Source organism: Triplophysa rosa, linkage group LG20 (assembly GCF_024868665.1).
Source record: "Triplophysa rosa linkage group LG20, Trosa_1v2, whole genome shotgun sequence".
NCBI classification, from domain to species: Eukaryota; Metazoa; Chordata; class Actinopteri; order Cypriniformes; family Nemacheilidae; genus Triplophysa; species Triplophysa rosa.
This window is the reverse complement of record NC_079909.1, coordinates 11,275,899-11,291,067: the sequence shown is the minus strand read 5'-3', so window position 1 is coordinate 11,291,067 and position 15,169 is coordinate 11,275,899. Positions and strand designations below refer to the sequence as shown.

General features: G+C 39.1%; 1 protein-coding gene across 2 annotated transcripts; it reads left to right on the top strand.

Annotated features, from left to right (window-relative positions):
• Nucleotides 1-326: 326 nt before the first annotated feature.
• taf4a (TAF4A RNA polymerase II, TATA box binding protein (TBP)-associated factor) lies at nt 327-14,543 on the top strand. Of its 2 annotated transcripts, none has more exons than XM_057362549.1 (15): nt 327-2,757; nt 4,458-4,597; nt 4,779-4,892; nt 5,030-5,122; nt 5,484-5,606; nt 6,400-6,489; nt 6,955-7,128; nt 8,404-8,548; nt 8,629-8,737; nt 8,916-9,085; nt 9,179-9,309; nt 10,109-10,234; nt 12,433-12,489; nt 12,594-12,713; nt 13,692-14,543. In XM_057362549.1, the coding sequence occupies exons 1-15, from the start codon at nt 2,079-2,081 to the stop codon at nt 13,857-13,859; spliced, it is 2,439 nt and encodes an 812-aa protein (XP_057218532.1). In that variant the 5' UTR covers nt 327-2,078; the 3' UTR covers nt 13,860-14,543. The 2 variants fall into 2 exon arrangements, with proteins under 2 accessions (XP_057218532.1, XP_057218531.1); XM_057362548.1 differs by having other exon boundaries at nt 5,027-5,122; nt 13,692-14,542.
• The last annotated feature ends 626 nt before the right edge of the window (nt 14,544-15,169 follow it).

Below are 15,169 nucleotides of genomic sequence, written 5' to 3'. Positions count from 1 at the left end.
TTTCTAAAAGCCTTTCATTGTTTATCAGATGAACTTGATCTGTCCTTGCACTCACTAACAATATCTAGATGACATATTTAAATTTTCAATGTGTCAGTGCATACTTTACCTTTTTATGCATTTATTATTAGACACTATTATATAGACATTATTATTAGCATTCATAAAGTTCTTTTTATCTTTAGCACAATAACTGCTATATGTCTGCTGTTTATCTGTATTAAATCTGCTTTAACTCCGAGTTATATTAACATGTGATCCAAAATTATATATGAAAAGTTCATTTGCAAAAACAATTTTCAAAAATCATGCTTTTTATTGTGCATAAAAACAAAACAGAAAACAGCTAACTAACACAATGAAACATAAAAAACATGATTTTTACATTTTTAAAAATGGAGTTTTTAAACTTTTTTATTTAATTATATCGAAGTTGTAACAAAGGTAAACTCTCAGCTTTTATTCATGATTGATCAGACAAATTAATCCAACCACACCATAAGCTAAACCCATAATAACAAAGCAACACAAACAACACTGGACAAATGACTAAGTGAACACAGGGGCTATGAATATAGAAGAAATGATATGAATGAGTCACGGATGAAATCAGAGCAAGGGCAATATAACAATTATTTACTCTCAATGTCCACTGCTATTCCATGAACACGGCTTATCAATTTTTTAGAAGTTCACAGAAAAAGTGACTCACATTCTGATCAACATACCACTCATACATGAACTACTCCTTGATCTGGGACACATGATTACATTTGCTTCTATAACATGTAAAAAAAAGTATAAACATTTAGTAAATCTTCACACACACAAACATGTAGTATATTGTATTTGCATTTTTCATAAAACTCACTGGTAAAAACATTTACAATATTAAAGTTTTTGTTGATCATCTCACTAACACAACGTTAAGGTGCCTTTGCAGTTTTTTTTTTATCGGAGTTGAATGAATTCCTATCTAATCTATGCACATAATACTAATTTCATCTTCAAACAAAAACTTAAACGTGATTTTCCGAACACTGCCAGCTAACTGCAGTAAGTAAACGTGAGGATGTTGTAAATCAAACGGGGTTAAACTGGCATCCGGTGAACTATGTAACAGCAGCGCTATCTTGGTGCAGTAGCATTCGTGCCCTCTATGTCACGCTGCTAGAGGTGTGGCGCCTTTTCACGCCTTTAACAGAGACGCTTCAAAACACGAGGCCATCTTGGAGGAAGACAGCCTGCTGTGAAGTTCGCAGAACAGCCGATGCACACTTTATAACAAACGCGTGAACTCTAACAGTGCGTATAGATATACCCGAGAGCACCCTGTGCATAAATCAACGGCTGTTTTTCAACTTCACAAGGCCCTTTTCTCGATGACAGCCCCAGCCACTCCGACTCTGACCGCGCTCCGCCAGAATCAACTGACGTTTCTTATGTCCCGCCTCCACGTAGGCGCACGACCAATGACATCGCTCGAAAATCTGAGCGTAATGACGTTTCCGCTTCTGCGCACATGCGCAATGTCATTTTGTCCAAAGCTCCTCACTGTTCACATCGAAGATGGCGGCAGGCTTTGACCTGCTATATAAGGATTTCTGTATTAAAAGAGTGGGCAAGAAACTTTTTCTCGTTACTTCAAGTTGTGTTAGATTAGAAGTTACCAGATCTTGTCACAATAAATTTGAGGTAAGCGCCCAGGCAGTTGGTAATCACCCCGCCGACTCCGGGAAAAGAGGCAATTCAACTAGCTAATGTTAACATTTTGCGAGCTCAGGCTACTGCTGCGAGTCTTGTAAATATGAACATAGTGAAAGCAGCGAGTCTTGAAGTATGTTAGAGCATTATTTCTCACATGATCATTGTTACTAGTGGAGTTGAGTTGACAAGGGCGCTTGTCAAATCCGTATTGACATTGTGACACGAGATTCCCCTTCACTCACGCTCGCTCCTACTTCGAAAAGCAACTGGAGGGAAATAAGGGGGTGTTTGCAGTGGATGAATCAAAACTTCTTGAACTGATGTGCACACAGATGGATAACGACTAACCCGATACAGTGTTTCTTAATGCTATGGTAACTACTTTGCCCAGCCACGGTGCGAAGATCGGGACGTCCACAGTGCAAACTTTGAACGGAGGCAATGCGATGGATCCGCACACTGGAAGCGGCACTCCAGTGTCCGGTGGCCAGTCGACATCATCATCAGACGACGCTTCGGCTTCTGTCCCGGTTGTCAATAACGGACCCGGGGTGTCGAAAGGACATGCAAACGTGACTGTTGCCCCGAGCCCAAACACGGTGATCCAGTCTTCTTACGGGAGTCCACAGTGTGCTGGACCCTCAGTTGTCAGGCCATCTATGCAAACTGCTGGAACAGGTTTAACTATTAACGGAAGTAACAATAACGCCGTTTCGGTGACTGTAGCCAATGTAGCGACCCAGCCAGCACCGGGAATAACTACTACCGCCACCCCTCTTTCGATGAACCAGACACCCGCCTCTGTGTCTGCGAGTCCCAACAAGTCCGAGTCCCCTAAAACTGTCAGCCCCGCCGGCATGACCCTCGGACCCCAGATTCAGAGCCCCGTGGTGGCCACGGGAGCTGTTTTGCAGGGAGTTGCGAGAACAGCAGCTCCGGCGACTGTTGCATCCAGTCCTGCCATCAGGACTATTGCGCCACAGGTGTTAGCGCCCCGACTACACCAGAGCAGCCCGGGCCAGGGCATCCAGAACATCCAGCTACCTCCAGGTACCCCACTCTCATCAGTGCTCTTCTCAACTTTGTGTACAGTGACGCAGTTTATGTGTGACAGTCTGTAGTGGAGGAAGTTGTGTGGATAGTAATATTTCCTATGCATTTGTGTTTTGTGCTTAATGCGTGCTAATGTATAACATTTAAGTAATATGTTTAATATATTAATAAGAAGAATTCAATATGTTGCAACTTGCGTTTTATAGTTTTTAAACGATGTCAACTTGTTCAATGGTACCAAGAAAACTTGATAAAAGTGATTATTACAATGCTTTCTAAGGAAGATCACAAGCAAACAGTCGATCATTTCTGCCTGAGTTTTATATTATACATGTGTTAGATATGAGTGTTTTGCGTGGATCACAATTAGAAGTAAAGTTGTAAAACTTTACTGACTGATAAAATGTTGCTGTCAGTGTCATTTGGGGAAATAGTATGCACGCAAGCTTTAAGTACAGATGCCACACAATGGCATTATTTTAGTAAAAGTAACAATCCTGACTATTGTACTGACGTCAGATGAAAACAGGTATTTATTACAGAGAACTGAAAGATTACAACATTGATATTGTAATCATGATTATTCATGTCAATTAATAGACTAGACTAAATTGTTGCATGATTTATTCTTATTGGCCGCACAGACAAAACAAGCTAAGAAGCGTTTATGAAATATTTTATTGCTCTTATTGCTTGTTTTACTCATTACTAAATAAAGACGGCTTCTCTTACTAGCATGAAAAACAAAACGGATGATCAAACTGGGAATAAATTGTATAGAAAGAGAGCAAAAAAAGTTTAACCTCACTAAAATAAACTTCAGTTTAATCTCGCAAAAACACTGAAAAATCTCTCCTTAAATTGTATCTGCAGGCTGTTGTTGATGATAAAATCAAGCAGTGAACGCACATTTGAACAAAACTTTTCTGTACTGCTGACTGATTTAAACGCATCTAACTGGCCATTACATTCATGCACACAGACTTGTTGTGAATGATGCTAACTCTCTTTAAAATCTCCCATTTGTTTCTGATCTTCAAAATACAAATGTATATCGTCTTAAGGACAGCAACAAAGTAACTGAATTGCATTACATTGTATCATTTGTGATGTCATCACATCGGCTTATCAATACTATATGTGTGTTCTCTGGGTATCGAACCTATGATCTTTGCGTTTGCGTAATGCAAGGCTCAACCAATTGAGCTACAGGAACACCTACATTCATGGCCTGTCAGCTGCGGATGTCACTGTCCTATTTGGTCTGTATCTTTATATTATATACCGTAGTCCAACCATGCCCCACTAGTAAAAGCAATTAAAAGATAACTAGATTTTCATTTACTGAAGGACACTTCACGACTTTCATTTTGGATATATCATCATTCTTACAAAGCTGTTGTCTGGGTGGTTTTTGGTTAGTCAGACTGCTTGACACATTTCTTCTAGACGCCATCTGGATCCTCCAACCAACGGTTTCTGTTCGAAACACATCGGTTGGTTCACACGGTAACTGGAGAGCAAGTGTGTAGGGTTCTCACTGTGCTGTGAAATATAGGCCACCAACTGTGCAATTTATTCCTCATGTCTCTAAACAGTGCACGGCTGCCAAACTTAAGCTAGACCTTCAGTTGGATCAAGAGTAGAAGCTCATTCATAAATAACACGACATCACGTGCATGTGTTTGTGTGTCCAGGTATGGTGTTGGTGCGTAGTGACAGCGGTCAGTTGTTGATGATTCCTCAGCAGATGTTGGCACAGATGCAGGCCCAGTCTCAGGCCACCCGCCCTGCTGCCCCCACCAGCACCACCCCTGGGCCAATCACCTCTGCGCAGGTAATGTCATCTCATTGCTCTGAACAGATTTGCCATGGCCATAAATATTTCAGAAATACTGGCCCAGAAGAGATCAGAATAATCTTGAAGTTATAGTGACTGTTCTGGTTTAATATAACATCAGATGCAGATATCTACAGTGTCTCTTATTTAATTGAATTTGTTCTCTGTTTACCTGCAGGTACCTGGAACCCCACTAATGGCCCGACAGATGACCCCTACCGCCATCATAAGGCAGGGATCCCAGACAGCCAGCAGCACGGCCACCACCACACTCCAGAGACCACCTGTGCAGGTAACAACAAAGCACCATAGAAATGTCTCATGTTGAAGCACACATTCAAATTTAAATTGATCTGTGCTGTTAAGCATATTTGTGTGGTGGTTTTAATCCTCTATTTTTATACTCCGCCTCTCCTGGCGTGTCAGCAGGCATCCTCTGTTGGCACAGTGCTGTCAGTGCAGGCGGGAACCGCCCAGAGGACTGTGACTGCTGCCACGGGGACCACCGTCACCTCGACAACGGTAGGAGGCTGCACTAACTTAGCAGTCACACAAATACAAGCTGGTTCACAACGGAAGACTTCGGCCTTTAGCTTTATGCCTGAAATCGGTAGACTGACTTAAACATATATATGAAAGGAATGGTGGAAACTGAGATGATATGTCAGATGAAAAAGTGTCGATAAAGTTGACATTTGACCTTCAGATCCAAGCTTTTCTCACAAAAAAACAACTGGTTTCTCACAGGGTGGGAATCCCCTGAAATCCCTGTTACATGATTCAGGTCTTATGCCACGTAATTGTAACCTTGTATGTATGTCGTGTATGTCAGGTTGTATTCTCATGTTGTGCTAATGCAATTGTTTTGTTTCTTTAATTATAGGAGACGATGGAGAATGTAAAGAAATGTAGGAACTTTCTGTCCACGTTGATAAAGCTGGCCACTAGCGGTAAGCAGTCAACGGAGACTGTCGCCAACGTCAAAGAGCTGGTCAAGAACCTGCTGGTGAGTTTTACATGTCCAAAGAGTTGCATGATTCTTTTCTGATTTTTAAGAATTTTGAGGTTGAAATTAGAGTCTGCTGTTTTACATATTTGTATTTTTATGATAATAATATACAGCCGTGGAAAATGTATTAAGAGACCATTTCTGAATTTACAATTTATAGGTTTGTGTTTAGGTCAAATTATTATTTTGTTTCATTCTGTGAACTACTAACAATATTTCTACCAAATTTCAAATAAAAATACAATAAAAATTGTTTCTATTTGCGTTTATTTGCAGAAAATGAAAACTAGAGAATGAGGTCAAAATAACAGAAAAGATGCTCTGTATTATTTCAGACCTCAAATACTGCAAAGAAAACAAGTTCATATTCACTTTTAAGCAATACAACAGTAATATTTGCACACGTATTTAGGAAAAGTTGAAAAGGATTTTTTTATGTGATAACCTCAATTTTTATCACAATTTTCATGTGTCTTGTTATGCTGTCAGCCTTTCACATTGCTGTTGGATGACTTCGTCACTCCTGAGATTTGATTTAGTTGATTTTGCAGACACTGGGCTGGAATGGCCACAATACATCTAGAAATGCTGAATAAATAAAAATTTGGAGTGGTCTCCAAAAAAGCTGATTCAAATATATTCACTTTGTTCCATTTAAAGTCTTTCTTAGTCTACCTTTAATATGTATTCTGCTCAGAGTCAGTGGTAATGGGCAAATCAAGCTGTAAATCTACTGAAATGTCCTCTTGTGTGCGCTTTTGTTGGAACTGATTGCTGTTTGTTCCCTCAGGAAGGGACGATTGAAGCCGAGGAGTTCACCAGCAGACTCTACAAAGAGCTCAACTCCTCTCCACAGCCTTACCTAGTGCCTTTCCTTAAGGTAAAACTCACTGGCAAAACATTCATGTAGCTCATTTACTGTAAAGTCTAGTTGTAACGTTATTATCAGTAAATTATAGTATAATGACCTGTTATTAAATGAATTATTATCCTAAGGGACCTAAAAGTCTACTAATTGGATTGAAAATCAGGTCACTAATTGGAAGGTGAGAACTGGGATTAAGGGCCTACATGTGGAACATGTGAATGCTGTAATTGGCATTTGTAGTCTGTTGTGCATCAACATCAGAAAACAAGAAAGTCTGTTTGAAGTCTGTGGATTTGGGGTTGCGACTCTCTGTGTGGCAAAATATTGTCAAACTTTGTGTAAATCACACTCTTCACGTTGAAATGAATTTCACATGCATTTAAATCGATACAGTACTCACCCCGCCAGTTAGTTATTACAAGGGATTTTGCAATCTTGCCCTGAACTAAAAATCTCTCTTTCCATGTGTTTCCTCAGAGGAGTCTTCCAGCTCTGCGACAGCTCACTCCCGACTCAACAGCCTTCATTCAGCAGAGCCAAACCCTCCAGTCACCCACTGTGGTGCTGACCAGCCCCAACACCGCTGCTACCACAGCTCCCCGCACACTAATCCAGCCTGGCCTCAGCAACTCCAGCCACACCGCCTCTCTGGTAATCATACATCCACACGCATTCCTTACCAAAGGTTGGGGTTATGAGTAAGTTATAAGTACAAGACAGGGAAGTGAGGTTTTTAGTCTTAATTTACACTGGGTTCAATAATTACAGATAGAAGTATTGAGTGTTAACGGTTGTATTATGGTAATTTATGTATTTGGTTTGTGGCAAAGTCTGGGCTGTGTCTTTTAAACAGCCTTACAGAATATGGACTGGTTACATCACAGAGCTTTTGGACAATTTTATCTTTTGGATTTTTCACAACAGTTAGTTCTGCTTGGTTTTTCAACATCTGCGTTTCACCAACACTGCCAGAACACTGGTTTTATGAAGTATGTGTAACCTAATTAAGTGATAGTTCACCCCAAAATGAAAATCCGGTCATTTACTCACCCTCTGGTCATTTCAAACCTGTATGACTTTCTTGCGCAGAACACAAAAGAGGATATTTTGAAGGAAGTTGGTAACCGTGGCACCCATTCACATCTATTGTATGGACACAAAACCAATGCAAGTTAAACGGTTGCCGGTTAGCAACAAAAAGCTAAATATCTTCTTTTGTGTTCTGAGGAAGAAAGGTTATAAAGTCATACAGGTTTGAAATGAAAAGAGGGTGAGTAAATGACAGAATTTTCATTTTTAAGTGAGCTATCACTTTAAGGATTGTGCTATCTGAAGTCAATGTTTCAACTAGTAGCTTCCTCTTTAATGGAATTCTTAAGGAGCCATCATTAATAAATGAAATTAAAGGGACAGTTCACCCAAAAATGAAAGTTCTGTCATCATTTACTCACCCTCAGCTTGTTCCAAACCTGTATAAATTATTCATTTTTGGGTGAACTGTCCCTTTAAAATTTAAAGTAAGATTTCTTATAAATCCCATTATATATGTACTAAACACTGCACACAGATTAATGGACACAATAGACTGAAATCTGTGACGGTTTGATTACAGATATTGATGATTTCGGATGACTGAAATGAATAGGTCATTTTCATTCAGTGTGAAAAGAGCCTTAGGGAGTTTACACCCCCTGCTTCTTTTGTACTGCAGATATCTTTCACACTTTCTAAAATAAATAGCGCTGAAACACAGCAGCGTTCAGACAACCGCCTCCAAAAAGTTACTTAAAAAGTCAAAAGATCTTCATGACTGAGAGGTAATTAAGAGATAAAGATTTGATGAATGAAACTAAACACAATGTTGTTAATGTATGTAGTAAAACATACTTTCAAATGGGTGTGTTTATTAAAGTGTGTTTCATTAAGGTGTTGCAGCCCTCGCAGCAGGGGACAATAGTGAAGCCCCCTCAGGTTACCCTGACAACCAATCCCATGGTAACGCTCAGGGGTCAACCTCAAAGCCACGTAGTGATGGGTCAGCCTCAGGTGCAGCTTAAACAGATCCAGACATGTGAGTCCATCCATCAATCCGGTCTGTCAGTGTCTGTGTGTAACGGCATTATGATAACTCATGATCTCTCTCTGTCTCAGTGGCACTAAAGCAGGGTGTGGTGAGCAGCACTAAACTGACTCATGGTTCCGTATCTGTAGCTTTAGTGCAGAGGAATAAAGCGAAGGATGCTGCAGGAGGAACTTTCAGGTCTGTGTATGTCGTACGTATCTCTGTTGCCTTGTTGTATTCATGTGAATCATGGTGGTGTTCTGATCACCTCATAGTACTCTGGGAAGTGTACTCCATAGCTATAATTTTGAATAAAACATCTTAGATTACAAAGTTTTGACAATGATGCTATGTTCGTATATATGTGTCTATACAGGGATGATGATGACATCAACGATGTGGCCTCAATGGCAGGTGTTAATCTTTCTGAAGAGAGCGCCCGAATCCTGGCCACCAACTCAGAACTGGTTGGCGCAGTCACACGGTCTTGTAAGGACGAAGCTTTTCTCTCGGCCAGTATGCTACAGCACAAGATACTACAGATAGGTGAGGCATCTAGTAGAATTACATTATGTTTAAACTTCCAAAAGTCATCTTTCTTGCGTTGATGAAACCTGATGTTGTCCTGCACATTATCAGGCAAGAGGTTTGGGGTGACGGAGCTGGGACCCGAAGTGGTGAACATCGTCTCTCATGCAACTCAACAGAGACTGCAAAACCTTCTAGAGAAAGTCTCATTGATTGCCCAACAAAAGAACATGACTTACAAGGTACAGTAATGTGACTTAAAGGGAGAGTTGACCCTAAAATGAAAATTCTGTCATCATTTACTCACCCTCTTGTCATTTTAAACCCGTATGACTTTCTTTCTTCCGCAGAACACAAAAGAAGATGTTTTGAAGAATGTTGATAACCAAACTGCGCCGGCACCCATTCACTGCTATTGTCGGGACACAAAACCAATGCAAGTGAATGGGTGCCAGTTAACAACATTCTTCAAAATATCTTCTTTTGTGCTCTGCGGGTGAAAGTCATACAGGACTGAATTGACAAAAGATTGAGTAAATGATGTCAGAATTTGGCTAAACTATCATTTTAAATCACCCAAAAATGACAATTCTGGCATTATTTACTCATCCTCATTTAGGTTGTTCCAACCTAATATGCTATAATTGTACATTGTACAAACAAAAGTAGAACATTATGATGAATCTTTTATACAGCGAACACTCATCGTGATCATGTCTGTCAAGCTGCCAAAATAAGCGATTTTCCAGATCTACTTGAGCTTTATGTGATCATACGAATATATTTCAATAATTCTTCTGATTCTTCAGCACAAAGCTATCACGCACTACATTCCAAGTTGCCTGAAGTCATACAGACTGATACACAGCTAGTGTCCATTTGGACAGCCTCTGGTGACTATGATCTGTTGTGTGAAAAAAGCTGCAGGAATATACTTCAAAAATTTGTGTTTCATGGATCGGCATGAAGGGCGAGTAAACAATAACAGAATTTTCTTGTCTATATGATTTATTCCTTTTATGTGTATTTGTGTGTGTGCAGGAGGACAGTCGGTACGAGCAGGTGGAGGACGTTCGCTCTCAGCTGAAGTTCTTTGAGCAGCTCGACCAGTTGGAGAAGCAGAAGAAAGAGGAACAGGAGAGAGAAATTTTAATGAAGGCAGCTAAGGTTAGTATACACACACACAAACACGCTCAGAAAAACCTCCAGTACTGCCATTAGCAAGAAGTTGAAATTAGGGCTGCCCCCGACTAAAGATTTTCCAAGTCGACTAGTAGTCCTTCATTTCAGCAATTAGTCGAATAATCGCACATTTATGATATTAACATAATTACTTGCGTATATATACCATGAAAAGAATAGTCTTAAGTTTACCGGCTGAGGAAATATGTTTTTTAACACTTCCATATTACAGAAAAATGCTAAATCATAATAATAAAGCATTTAAAATATAAATTAAGCGCTTAAACAGACACATAAATGAGCCGCAGTTATAATTTACAGTTATAATTATCATGTGAAAAACAGCATGGAGACTGCCTGTATATTTAAATAATTTATTAACAAAAATACAAACTATAACATCAGTTTCATGCCAAATGAACTTGCCAACAAAATAACCATAAACATAAAACACCCTTTTGAATAAAATAAACAGAAAATTTCATTCTTTTTTAAAGGGAACAAATAAATAAATAAAACAAATAAATAAACATACCGCAAACGGCAACTCTTTAAAATATTAGTACAAAATTTAATATTAAGTAGAAAAAGAGTAAAACGTACAAATAAAGTAAATAATAAAAGAAAAAAACAGGCCTATGGACAAGTCATAAACAACTTTGTGCAAAGCAAGGCAAACAAAATAAATAAATTGCAAAAACACTTGACTGAAAAATTATATTGAAGAGGGAAATTAACGAAAACGAATAAACGTAGCAAACGCCAAACCTAAGAAGCATGGATATCTCGGCCTGATTTTTCTTTTTTGGTGCGGGCTCACGCTCCTCTGTAGACTGTAGTACTAATGCTGTCATGATCCCTATATTGCGCAGCTTCTGTAGATAAACTTTCTGCCAGATCTGACACTGTGGAGTATGCATCTTCTCGTTTGTCAGTGTCAAGGAATGACAAGCTCTTAAAACGTGGGTCTAAGACTGCAGCTGGTCGCGAGATTTCCTGTTAATTCCCATCTCTTGTCAATTTCTTCTGCGAGTCGTATCTTCAATGCTTTTGTGGTCAGGCTGTCATCATCGCGCAGCACCAAATGGCGTCTCTTCATATTTATTAACGTAGGCACTGTTCGCGTTGATCTCGCGTTGTTTCTTTTGATGTCATACACTGACCAAGCTGTGCAGCGCCGTGAAGTTTTAACGCGCATACTGACTGCGTGACGTCACGTGAGTTTGTTTATTTCATTTTCGCAACTAACCGACCAATGAAAACGTATTTGACCAAGCCTCCTTCACATCGACTAATGTTTAATCGACTATTTGGGGACAGCTCTAGTTGAAATGATTGATTAAGCACCAAGTTCAGTTGAACGGTCTTATCCTGAATGGATTTGCAGTTAAAACATCAATAAATAAAATCAAATACGTTTTATGCAGATTATTTAAAAATACAAGGTTTATTCAGTTTAATATTGCAACTGTTTTAGTGGGTTTTTTTTGTGTGATTTCTAAATACCGATCTGAACCTTTCCGAGCAATTTGCAGTGCAAATGTCACGCACAAAAGTCTCTAGTGGAGAAGACGTTCATCAGTGAATGATGGAGAAATCCAGTCTTTGCGGATCATTTAGTTATAAATTATCCCCAGATGGGATGCTCAACAAAATAGTCATTTGCATTCTTTGTATGGTGAAATTTAATTATCATTGAAGCTCAACAAGTGAAATGTTACCCACCAATGAAACACCATCACTCATAGAAATGCTAATATAAACACAGAGGGAAGAACGCAGGCTGGCAGCAAAAACATCTTTAGACTCTTAACATTATATTCATAAAGCAAGGCAAAATTGTTTTATCAGTGGATTATTGCAGGTTTGCTTTAGTTCTGTATATGCATTTCCTATACATTAAAGTAGTTAAATAAAAAGATGTTTTAATATATTTTTTGTGCATGAAAAAGTAAGTTGTGTTACATGAATATATGCACATATATCCTGAGTGTCATCCACAAAAACTGCACAATTGCACATTCATTTTCTCTCCTTAAAAACGAACCGAATGTGTTAGCGTGATAAATGTTCTGAGATGTAATGTGCTAATTGATAGACGGCCCTAATTTTCACATGTTCAGTTGATTCCAACAGATCAAGTCTCTCCATGTATATCTCTAATTGCTGTTTATGTTTTGCAGTCACGTTCGCGACAAGAGGACCCCGAGCAGCTGCGGCTGAAACAGAAGGCCAAAGAGGTTAGGCGGCGGTCTTATGAGATGTTTATCTTGTCAGAGGACCATTGTGTTTGATTAGGGATCAGAGCTGATGCGTGTGCGTGCGCGTGTGTATGTGGCTACAGATGCAGCAGCAGGAGTTGGCGCAGATTCGACAGAGGGAGGCTAACATGACGGCGCTGGCGGCTATTGGACCCAGAAAGAAAAGGAAACTGGATTCTCCTTCGCTCGGGACTGACACAGAGGTACAGAATGTCTCTCTCTCCTCAAGTCGCTCTGCTGTCTTCCACCTTGTCTTCTTCTCCCCCCTTGCCCTCTGTGAATCATTTAGCACTTGTTGAGCAGCTCTGAGATGTCATGTTGGGGTTCAAAGGTCTCGGATTGTAACAAATGGAAGATGCCATATGGGGCTACCAAATCTGAGTTTTCAGAACGGTTTAAAAAATTTATTCTCGCGGTTTTAAAAGGGTGAGCAGAGGTTTCCATAAAAAAGAAAATCCATTTTTCACTACCTACATTACTTTATCCTGAGAGCGCAGTACCATCATATTATTCACCTTGTGTCTCACAATGACTCTCTTAGCAACCATAAAATAAATTAAAGGATAAACAATGATGCACTACTATTTGCTATTTAACCTCGGGATGCACCGATATGTAAATTTTGGCCTATGACGATAACCGATAATTCTTTAACATTGGAAGCCGATAACCGATATATTGGTTGATATACAGTATCTTAATATTAATATAAAATTCCCTAAGACTGAAACAAAAGGCAAAACGTGGACATCTGCTTTTATTTATAATATATCGGCCTAAATTTGATTATCGGCCGATACGATAACATTAAAAATGACAATTTATCTGCCGCTACCGATATGGCCGATAATTTATCGTGCATCCCTAATTTTACCCCTACTTTTTTACAAACATGCATTTCAGGAGACTGTAAAAATATTGTTGGTCCATGAATGCAATTTTAGGTGGCTTTTTCATTATTTTCAGGTCTCAACGTCTGTTGTTTGCCTCCTCAGTACTGTCACCATCATGTCACTGCTTTTTTTCTGTAATTACTGTACACTTCATCTTTCCATCATCCAGAACTTACCAACTCTTACCAGCAGCAGAACTGTCAGTTCTTTATTGACGGTTGTTGACTACTCACTGTTACTGAAACCAGTGTCAGGTACATGAGATAATGTGTTTTTGTGTCTTCACAGGGATCGGGTTTGTCAGGGAGTGCGTCCGGGGGCTTAAATGCAGGAGCGTCGAGGCAGTACACTCGCCAACGCATCACGCGCGTAAACCTCAGGGATTTGCTCTTCTGTCTAGAGAACGAGAGGAGCACCAACCACTCACACTTGCTCTACCAAGCCCTCCTCAAATAACTGATGGCCCCTATCCTTCCATCTTTTCAGCCTTTAGGTCTCTGTTATTGTTATTATCATTCTCTGTCATTCCCTTTAAATCTTTCTTTATCACTCTTGTACTCTTCTCACTTCATCACTGTCTCACATACTCACACAGTGATACATTTTCCTTCGCTTTCTCGAGTTGACCTGTGCTCCTCTGTCTTTCACATTCGGTTTGTTTTATGTCTTTTAATTTGTCTTTTGGATTTCATTCTTTTAATTGTGTTTTAAAAAAATACATATATCATGTTTTTGTTTTCATAGAAGGTGGCTTTGTAATGTGCAAATTATGTATGTAAAAAAGAATTCACAGTGGAACTACCCATTCATTTTATATTTGTGTTTTTATAAAGATGTTTTAAGAAATAAACGTGGACAAAGTTTCTATTAAAATATTCGTGGTGTGGTGTTATAACGCGAAGAATACTACTACTGACGTCTGAATCAGTTTCGTTTGCATTGTTAACTTGGTTAAAATATAATACCCGGTATTTCCCCAGTCATCAAGTGTTATTTTAGTTACATAATCCGGTTATTAATGTTTTTTTAAATCAAGTGTGTACAACAGGATATTTAGTCAAGCAGACGTCACACTGCCCAACATTGTTGTTCCTTTTTTAAACCACTAGGTGGTACTGTAGACTTGTGCTCATTGCTGCTCATTTATGTTGAGGTAAACTGCAAATGATATAATTGAAATAAATGCTAGTCTCAGACCATCAAAGTGTGATTGCACATACAATTTACACTCGCCTGGGGCATTTTATGACAAGGTTGCTATTGCACATGACAGGATGTTTAGGTTTTTGAGTTCTTTGATTTAGAAATGTGTTAATTTTTTGTCCTCTGTATAATTCATCAACACTGTTGGATTAAACCCTGTTTGTAGTCTGATTTAGACACGCAACTACGTCATCCCTTCAGGGTTAACTCGTGTTTAATCGGGGTACTTGACAGTGTTGGCAAGGCAAGATGGCATCAGTTGATTTACTGCTTACAACTTCTGTTTCTTCTAATCTGTAAGCAGCTTCTTGACCATCATACAACGCTAATTACGAAAATGAACCATGGTTTTAATACAGTAACCAAAGTTGAAGTGGAATTTGTAGAAATAAACATAGCAGCCACACATGATCTATTCTACAGGAACCTTATAGCTGATAATTAGTTATACAAACAATAATAATCTATATAAAAACTACTTTTATTGTAATAAAACCGTGGTTAATAGGCTTTGTGCCTTAAACGTATACATTTATAAATGTATAAATTTCTTTGTTCTGATG

Excerpts from the sequence above, each read along its gene's own strand:
- taf4a (XM_057362548.1), top strand. The coding sequence starts at position 2,079 with ATGGTAACTACTTTGCCCAGCCACGGTGCGAAGATCGGGACGTCCACA. Across the intron at positions 8,738-8,915 it reads GCTGCAGGAGGAACTTTCAG|GGATGATGATGACATCAACG; the intron begins GTCTGTGTATGT and ends GTGTCTATACAG. Across the intron at positions 9,310-10,108 it reads AAAAGAACATGACTTACAAG|GAGGACAGTCGGTACGAGCA; the intron begins GTACAGTAATGT and ends GTGTGTGTGCAG.